The sequence below is a fragment of the Nyctibius grandis genome, chromosome 1, assembly GCF_013368605.1.
Source record: "Nyctibius grandis isolate bNycGra1 chromosome 1, bNycGra1.pri, whole genome shotgun sequence".
NCBI lineage: Eukaryota > Metazoa > Chordata > Aves > Nyctibiiformes > Nyctibiidae > Nyctibius > Nyctibius grandis.
In genome coordinates this window covers 53,558,775-53,568,358 of record NC_090658.1, presented here as the reverse complement: position 1 = coordinate 53,568,358, position 9,584 = coordinate 53,558,775, and the positions used below count along the sequence as shown (strand labels likewise).

The window sequence follows — 9,584 nt, the reverse complement described above, 5'->3', positions numbered from 1 at the left end:
GGGATCCACCACCCCGAGCCCTCCGGCTCAGGTGGGTCCTTCGTTTCCATACGTGAGGCCCAGGCAGTGACAGAAGCAGAGGCCTGTACACCCGGGGCTGCTACAGCTTACCACAGGCATCACCAGTGCTAACACCAGCAAACCAGCCACCTTCATGGATGCTGTTCAGAGCTGTGGGCAGCAGGGAGACAAGAGGAGCCCTGTTTGCCACGCTGCCTCTTGGAAAAAACGGTGGCAGCCAGGCACTGGCGTTGCTTTCTGGAAAAATGTTCTGGATAAGTGGCTGCCGGCCCTCCTCTAGTACCTTCTGCAGACACAGACGGTACTTACCCAGAAAGGGGAGGAGGAGACCCCCTGAAAGGTGTCTGTCTGTCTGTCCCCCAACAGCAGGCAAGAGTAACAGAGGAAAACACAGCCTAGAGCAGTTTTTTGCTACCTGATAACCCTCCCCCTTGCAGAAGCCAAAGACCCATTCAGGTCAGTGCAGGGGCAGACAAACTGCCCCAGCTGAGGCTGAAGGAGCGGGGTGGGGGCGGAACGAGGGACGACATACATGACACGTTTTTCAGGCAGACGTCCATGCGCTGCCGCACCTGAACCCCCGCCACATAAATGCCATAACACAAAAAGCCACGGCAAAAAAAAAACGGCGGCTGCGGAGAGGGGGGACGGGACATTTTACCACGAGGTCGCCTCCCCTCCCCGCTGGGGCATCACACCCCAAAAAACAACCCGACGCACCCGCTAAGGAAACATCCTTCCCCCCGAAATCCCCTTTACTCCCCCTCCCTCCACACCGCCCCCCCCGCCCCGGGGTTGCATCAGCCGGTGCCGCTTCCCCACGTTGCGCCTCTTACCGCGCCGCCGCCGCCGCCGCGCCGCCTCCCCGCACCCCCACAGCGCGCGGCTCGGCGGCACCGCGGCTCGGAGCGCCGGGGCCAGGCAGTGCCGCGGTCCTCATCCCTCATCCCTCCGCCGGGATCCGAGAGCGGCAGCAGCTCCGGGGCCGGGGCGGGGAGCGGGGCGAGGGCGGTGCTCTCCGGGCTACTCTCCGAGCACCGCCCTCCCCCTCGCCCCGCTCCCCGCCCCGGACCCGGCGTCCAGCCCCGTTCGCTTCCGCTTGCCTGCAAGAACCCCCCGCCCACAAATCACCCCCAAACATCATCTACGGAACGACAGAAACCACCATCTCCCCTCCCCTTTCCCCACTCCCATGAACGGAACACGAAGCTTTTGCATACTCAACGTTTATTACAAATAGTATGAAATGGTCCCTGGGAGAAGTTACACGCTACTAGTAGAAGCCCCTTCTTCTGTTTCTGTGGGGTTCCTTTCCCCCCCACCCCCAACTCCACGGATTGCATGAGATGCGAGTTAAACAACATTCCCCTAGCCCTTCAAACACATCTAGAGTAAAGCACAGATTTAACTTCTATTCATATTTACAATACTTTACAAGCTATATTAAATAAATACGGGCTCTGCTACATCTCGCTGTCTTAAATATGTACAACATTATTTCTCGATTGGATTTTACTAGATAGATGCTGGTCCTATCACAGCAGATGTGCTGACTGTAACAAGTCTCCCTGTGGTACGAGCTAGTAAGTACCATGACCAACCAGCCCTCAAAACAACAATTCCTAGCCCATGCAAGATATGTGCAGTAAATAATTTAATCCGTTCTAACAAATTCAAGTCCTTAAATCTTAGTCTACAAGTAATTAGCTGTACACTGATAGCTTCAGGTTTTCCTCATGGTAACCAATGTAGTACAGAGTCGGCTGTTCTGGAAGTACAGTGCTCTGTAGCTGAGGGGAGCGATTAGTAAAAACAGTACTTCAATTAAACTCCTTTAGTGATATGTTTAACTCTGTACTGGCTTTATCCACATAATCTTAAGAATTTGAGCACCAAAAAAGAACAATCGTCACACAAGATGATCGGTGTAGACACATTTAGGCTTTCCTTTAGGTACAATGTTTCCAAGTAACAGAATCCAAAGCTGTGCAACAAAGATGACAAAGGGGAGTAAATGTGCACGGTATTGAAAAGCCTGTTCCTGTTGTAAATGGCAGCATTTATTGTACACGTTATTTGCAAAAGAATGGAATGTATTCTCATTTTTTAAGCTACTTTTATTGTACATAAATTGGATTAGAGTCAGCCCCGGCTGGCTCAGAAAATACATATTTTACCTCTCTGCCAGGAAGGGTCACTTCCTACTACGGAGACACATTCCCGGGGGAAGGCAGCTTGTCACTCAGCTGAAACACCCTCTGGGCCACACACGCCACACGACTGATATTTCACCCAAGCATCCGGCCAAGCCCCATTCTCTCTTGGCATTACTGACGTTGGGCCTTGAACAAATGCCCTGCTGGCCACTGAGCATAAAACACAGCTACTCAACAATTTCACACCCAGTGGCTTTCCGCTGCTGGGCTCTGAGCTACAAGACACTCAAATTTTGCCTGCCTGTCACAAACACCACCATTGCTGGAGGTACCAAACTCAGCCTAGCCATCCTCACAAGCAGCGGAGTTCCCCTGCTACTGCCCAAAACATCCTCCAGGCAAGGACTGTGTCACATCCACAGATTCACATAAAAAGCTGCCACTGCCCATCCTCTACCTACTGTGCAGTTACAGAAAGCAGAAAAGGCTTCAGACACAGAGCTGTCAGCCTGGCACCCCTCACAAGCACTAGGACTAGATGTTGTTTAAAACATAAGAAGCCTGTTCTAAAGTAATGTAGCGTACGCATTGGTCCCACACACTTGGAATAAGTCTGTCGAAAAGAAACGTGCAAAAAGTATGTGCAATTGCACACGTAGCGTGTTGGTGTATTTACCAGAACCCTGCTCAGAAATCTCACAGTCACAGGAGCAGCTGCTCAGCTAAATGCTCCCATATGCAACCAGAGTGATCACGTGGGTATTTTGGACGCAGAACACTGGTCACCAACTTAGAAGTCCAAACACTACAGTTTCCCCACGACAAAATGGTTTAAGAATCAAATGGCATCACACCTGGTTTGATGGTAAGAATCAAAGGGCATCTCACCTAACAAAGGAAGAGATGCAAAGGTTAAGGAGGAGATGGGAAGTCCACCTGCACTACAGAGTGAGACCCCAGACAGGGTGCACATGTGGCCTTTTTCACTTCCAGGATTCTAAACCATTTTAAAAAAGATACATTTTACATCTGTTTACAATATGACTGTGATACAATGCCTGATTGTGTAATATTATGGAAATACATGATGCCGGTACTGATTGTCCTAGTATATACTCTGTCACGATAGGGCAGTACAGCTAGAAATTACCGAAAGCATCAAGCAAAGCTACTCGAGCTGAGACACTGAAATTTTTCCCTTAAAGACTGGACAATATTTTGCTGATTAGGAGACGGTACTCTCCACAGGTAGTCGTTCAGTTTATCCGAGTCACTATATGCAGTCAGATAGGGAGTAAGCACGTGTTTGCTGCCGGCGGACTTTGCAGGAGTACAAGAGACAGTTTTGCCGCAGAGCGTTTCAGAAGGAGCGGCATCTGCGTTGCGCAGTTTGGGATCCGATTTCCTTGGTTGGTTCTGAGAGGTCTCCAAGTCAGATCCTTCATCTTCAGACTTTATTTCAACATAGTCATCATCATCCCCTTCTCCTTCTTCAGTATCTTTGAAATTAGAAAAATAGTTCTGAGTGGCCACCTGTGCTGTCAGAGGGGAGGCCCTGTTCACTCTCAGGACCTTTTGAGAGTCCTGCAGAATCATATCTGAAGAGTTTTCAGGGATCTGCTTTCTCGTATCAGGCCCCGTACATCCCGAAGCAATACCCGGCGTTTGATGGCTGTTGAATCCAAAGTTCCTATTCGAATGGAGCTTTTTCTTGTCCATTTCATTAGGATATATGATTGCTTCTCCAGACCTGTTGACCACAATTGAGGAAGACGACTGTGACCTGCTGTATGCCTGTGGTTTTACAGTGCTTACTCTTCTCCCAAGGGAGTTATAGATGTGATCTTGATGTAAATTTTCTTTGTTCGGTTGGCTTATGATGGCGCTCCACCTCTGCGCCGGGACATGCAAATGATTGGAAATCTGAAGGGAAGACACCGAGCCAGCTGATGGCAACTGCCTCGAATTGCTTTTTATACCAGCTTCTGTACACAAGCTCTTGGACTTTGGGTCTTGGGATTCATGCCACGGAGAGAAGTCGGCCAGCTCACCGTTACTGTACGTAGAATGCAAAAGCCAATCCTCTCCTCTTGAGCACTCACTGGCAGCCTGGGAACGGGGAGGAGATGCAGCCACGGGCGTGGAATACCTCCCGGCTGATGGCTCCTGAGGGGTGGCCCAGGCTTCCTTCTGGACCTTAGGTGAACTTTCTCTAAAGACGATTTGGTCATAAAGCTGGGAATATTCAGCTATTCTGGCACCTAGAAAGGAGAGAGAATTAACTTAGCAGAGGCAAGCAATCCATTAGAAAGAGTTGCGTGAAAATTTTAAAATCCCCAAACACATTGTGTTGGTCAAGAGAAAAGTTTACAGCTGCGTCAATATCTTCAGCCTCAACAAAGTAACATGAAACAACGGAGGCTGGAAGATCTGTGCATTGCATTGCATTTCAGCACATTGCATTGGAAAAAAGCAGCATAAAATGTCTTGCAACAGTGAATAGTCATACAGGATGCAATGTAGCACCGGTTCAAATAATACGATGCTTGTTTCATGTTAAAATGGAAAAGAACATTCTGAAAATGGCCTAGTAAATAAGATATTTAGGGACTTTTATAAATATCACAAGAAGGCAAGAATGACACTCTAGTGTGTGGAGTCCGCTGGCTCCATGTCTCCAATTTGTTTCAATTGACTGCGGACAAAAACAGTTCCAAAGCTGTTGCATATCCACAACTTTGCATATTCATTAGAAAGAGCAAGAAGACCAGCTCTTTCTTATCTGACCCCAATTCCTTATGCTTATAAGTGTGATACAGCAAACCTACATGACTTGTTAGAAGGTGAACATACCTGAAAATACACCTTTTTAGTCCAACTCTGAAGACCACGCTATTAAAGGAAATAACTGCTTTTCTATAAAGAGGCCAATAGCGCTTCAGGCATAAGCTCTATTTCCAGTCTAAGACGAATTGATCTTTCCTGACACTACCCCACTATTTATTCCCAATTTTATCAAGTAACAACAAGAATTTATTGTGATATAAAGGACTATTCATGTTAGAAGCAGTCACAGAAAACCCATTTCAGTGGTAACACAGAAAATGCAATACTGATACTCAACTAGTAAGGTGGGGAAAATTCATAATCTTCCAATTCAGTACACAAATTCATTGAAAGTTACTAAAGAAATATATCTGTATAGAAAGTTACTAATTTCATTGAAAGTTACTAAAGAAATATATCCGTATAGAAGTATTTTTGACATACCAATAGCAGGACCACCTTGTTTCTTCTCCTCCAGAATGGCAGCGAGATCTTTGTGTTTCAGTTTGTGTTGTCTGCTAGCTGGCTGTTCCTGCTCTGGACTTCTAACTTTCAAAAGCTGGTTAGCCTTCTTAATTTTTTGACTGTACTGCCTTGCCATCATAAAAACTCTGTTCTTTGTTTTATCCACAACAGCCAAGTCATTTTCCATGCCCTCTGTAAATCTTGCTGGGACAAAGGTGCCCATCAGAAAATGTTTAAGCCAATTTGGACTGCCAAAGAGTCTGTGATACACTAGTGCTTTGTGTCATGGAAGAACCCTGAGAGCTAGATATCTAAGAGCTGACTATAGAGGGAGCCTACACACCTTGTTTTTAGGCTGCTCAAGTTATTTCAAACAACATGTGTTTGCGCTTGATATTTGTTTGCATCATAAGAACGTATTTTATAACTGAGAGAAACAAAGTGTACTTTATGGTTGGCTCACATACTACTAACATATTTTTCTTAGATGATAATCACACTGTATTTGGCAAAAACCTCTAGTTTTTGATTATTTGTGTCTAGACCCAAAAGTCACAGCTTGAGCTCATTTCCTCATTGAACACTAATTACCACTTAGTATTGTGCAACCTAGGAATATCTCCCTTGATGACAAAGACAGCTTGGTGCACAGTCCTCACTCCTTGGCTTTTGCCGTGGCATAGAGCATGACGTGTTGCTGGAGCTTCTTCTCTGAATGTTTCATCTCTGCAGTCATGAGGTGGCGTAGCTTTTGCCAAGGGTGGGAGCACTGCTGAGCCGCTGTGCCACTAGTATTTGGGTCCATCAGCTGCCTGAGTGCTGTGTGAGGAGCTGCTTAGGCTGGGGCAAGGGATGCTCAGGCTACCTGGGGAAAGGGAGTTGGCCCTGGGGCAGCTTGGCTTGTTGTGAATCTATGCTGTTGTCCTCAGGGTCCTGCTGCTTTGCTCTGACTTCCGAAGGAGACAGCAAGGTCACCCTACAATGTGCCTGGGGTTTGCACAGCCTCTCTTATCAAAGTGGACAATGATAACAAGTTACCAAGGGGAGCAAGGGATTCCAGACAGCCCTGTAACTACCGGCACAGAGCCTGGAGGGTGTGCTAGGCGCTTCAGGAAAAACACATAGGTTTTGTTAAATGCTGATCAGAGTTTTTTCCCGAGCCCATCCCACCCATCCAGTTCACAAAACTCCTCCCAGAGCTGCCTGGAGGGGGTGACTACATCCAGCAGCAGAGGTGAGGCTGGACCTGACCAGACCAGCCTTCCCAGCTCTGGGGTGGCACAGCACAGGCACAGCACAGGCTGTCCACGGTTATCCTCATGTCTCAACCCAGCCTCCCATCACAGCCACCGATGTGACTGGGAAGCGCATGTGTCTCAAGGCTGCAGCTTCCTGGTGAGCGGCCATGAATGGCTGGAAAGAACAAGCCCCATCCCCAAGACTTGCAATTGAAGTCCTAGGTTTGTTATTTCTTTTGCATAGGTGAACTGCTGATACCTGCCCTAAGGGTAGCGGGACTCGACATGAGATGAACAGTGCAAACAGTACAGGTATTACAAGGCTAGATCCTACACGAGGGATTTGATAAACCAGTGAGGATGGAGTGAACCTGGAGACTGAAGCTGCAGCATAACATACGTTTCTGCTGGTGGCGAGGGTAGGTTTCGCTGTCAGAGACAACATATTGGGTAACTGCACCCGTAGTTACCTGGCCAGGGCTGAGGTGGTATCTATTTCACTGTTCTCAGCCTGGGCATAGTCACTTCTGGGGTGGTTTAAACACTTTGACTCCTTCTTTCCCATGTATAGATGCTCCTTTTGAACTGGCAGCCCTGCAGGAGTGGGAGCTGCTCTGTGTCTTGAATAAGAGGGAAGAGGTGTGTTAAGTAGGCTGCAGGTGAAGCACAGCTTAAAGGAAGCCTGTGATTTAGAAAGGGAAGAAGAAAACAGACAGGAAAAAGCAAACTGGCAAGTAGCAAGCAGGTTTGCTGTCAGGAGACCCAAAAGACACTGACATTTCTACAAAGGCTGAGAACTGGCCCTGTTCAGCAGGACTTTAATACATAGTTAATTGCAAGCATTTAATTTTACAGTAAGGTCTTGGGGGTGCGATGGCTTAATTAATTCTTAGATTGCACATATTAATCAGGTACTTACTGCTGTTCTGAGACAGGGTATCACAGCTGCACAGCATGATGTGAGGCATGGAGCCATCCTCGACACCTCATCATGGCTCAGAGCAGGGGCCTAAGTGGTGGCAGGGTGTGAGGCTGCCCCATCTGCAGGGATCAGAACAGGGGATGCCGCCTTCCCACCTCCGCGGGGCTCTGCTCCCAGCGCTGCTGCCCGGGACAGTCTGGCAGGAGAGCGAAGGTGACGAGGGAGCAGCACATCCCACCACTATTTCCAGTGTCAGGGGGCCCCAGATCCATGCTTTCTGGAGCTCTGCTCTGGCCTGTGCCTTTCTCTACCTCTACACAGTGGGGACAGCACCTACCCAGCGGGGTCCCACTGGGAGAGGGAGAAGGGTGTGCTTCTCTGAGGGACGGGTGGCGGCATGGAGGAGAGGGTGACCCTCTGTCTCATCAGACAAGACTGCACTGGGGCAAAGTGTCCTGACCGTGGGAAGATGGAGAGAAACAGGAGGGGATGGGGACATACTACTCTTGTTCTTCAAGACAATTGCTCCTCTTTAAAGACCTCAAACTCACCTCTCTGCCCTGCCTCAACCTGCAGCAGACCTCCCTGACTCCTCCTGCACCCCCTGTCCCTGGCCTGACCCTTGCTGAAATCCTGTTCGATCCTTGAGGCAGCAAAATACCGCTAACTGGAGCACTGGCTCATCTCAAGCCAGCCCTAATAGAATAAAAAGTGGTATAACATTATGAGACCTGATTTTCTGATTTTCTGACAGCCCTGTTCCTTGTGTGTCACCATGCAGCTGTTACGATCACTGGTGTGAATGCGGTCTAATGAGAGACAGGCAATTACAGAATCCCCCACCTACATCATGCCAGAAGACTTCAGCTTCAGTGTCATTTTGCAGATTATTCTTGCATTTTCTGTAGGGTCCTCAGTTAAAGCACCATTTTAGCATTTCTGTAAAATGAGTAAACACACCCATTTCTTCTGGCGTGGTTATAAATGGCTTTTCACATCACAGAAGGCCTAGAATCAGGCACACAGCACTTATTAAAAAGAGCAGTGAAGCAGTTAAAACTGACCTAGAAAAATGGTAATTGAGGAACAATCAGTGCAATAGATTTAGTGAAAGACTTTTTGCCTCTGAGTTTGAGTATATTTTTTCCAGACACAAAAGGAGTTCAAATATATTCTGCAAGCTTGAATCTTTGAGGAGTTAAGTATCACATGCACACAGCTGTGATGCAGTTTGTCAGTGTTTGTTTACACAATTGTTATTAGCCCTGATATTTATGCTTCTAAAAGCGCTTTCTGCTCAGCCAGGGATGAAGCTATTGCTTCTGTTCAAACTGCTTGTAAAACCAGACCTTTTGTAGCTGAGAAATAGCTCATTTGTCTATGAGCTTCTCTGTTCAGGTCTGCTACCTCTGACACCGTACAGGTGCAAGTGAGGTGCTGCCCTGTAAAGGAGGAGGTATCCAATGCTACTTGTCATGGTAGGTACTCTTAAGTCTTCCCTTCTGGAGAAGCTGAGAGCTCCCACTCTTAAATTTTATTTCCATATCTTAGCTTGTGTTGTAAATTTTTGGGTTTTGATATCTTGTGATTAGGTTTTATGAATATTTGGGCATCTGTCTACACTTCTGGGAGATAATGAAACATACTGAAGGCACAAATGCAGTTGCAGCTACAAATGAGATAATGCAAACACAATCTCTCAGGGTCTGCAAGGATAAAGAACGCTGCCAAGGAGCAATGGCAAGAAGGCATCAGTAGTTTAAGTCCAAAGGGGACATACAGACCCAACAAGCAGGTGGCCTTTGGTAGAGAATTGGGACTGAATGATACAGACCCATCATGAATGCAGACAGCGCTGCCTCACTTTATCCCTAGGACTGGTGACATTTCAGTGGGACTGACTACACTAAAAGAGGCTGGTCAGAGAAGTAAGGTGAGTCAGATTCAAGGGCAAGG

The 9,584-nt window shown here is 47.5% G+C and overlaps 1 protein-coding gene across 1 annotated transcript; it reads right to left on the bottom strand.

Annotated features, from left to right (window-relative positions):
- Nucleotides 1-1,231: 1,231 nt before the first annotated feature.
- LOC137667035 (pleckstrin homology domain-containing family G member 1-like) lies at nt 1,232-5,655 on the bottom strand. The gene is made up of 2 exons (XM_068407432.1): nt 5,448-5,655; nt 1,232-4,438 (listed from the first exon to the last, which is right to left on the bottom strand). Exons 1-2 carry the CDS (start codon nt 5,653-5,655, stop codon nt 3,336-3,338), a joined length of 1,311 nt encoding a protein of 436 aa, XP_068263533.1. The 3' UTR covers nt 1,232-3,335.
- Between the last annotated feature and the right edge of the window lie 3,929 nt (nt 5,656-9,584).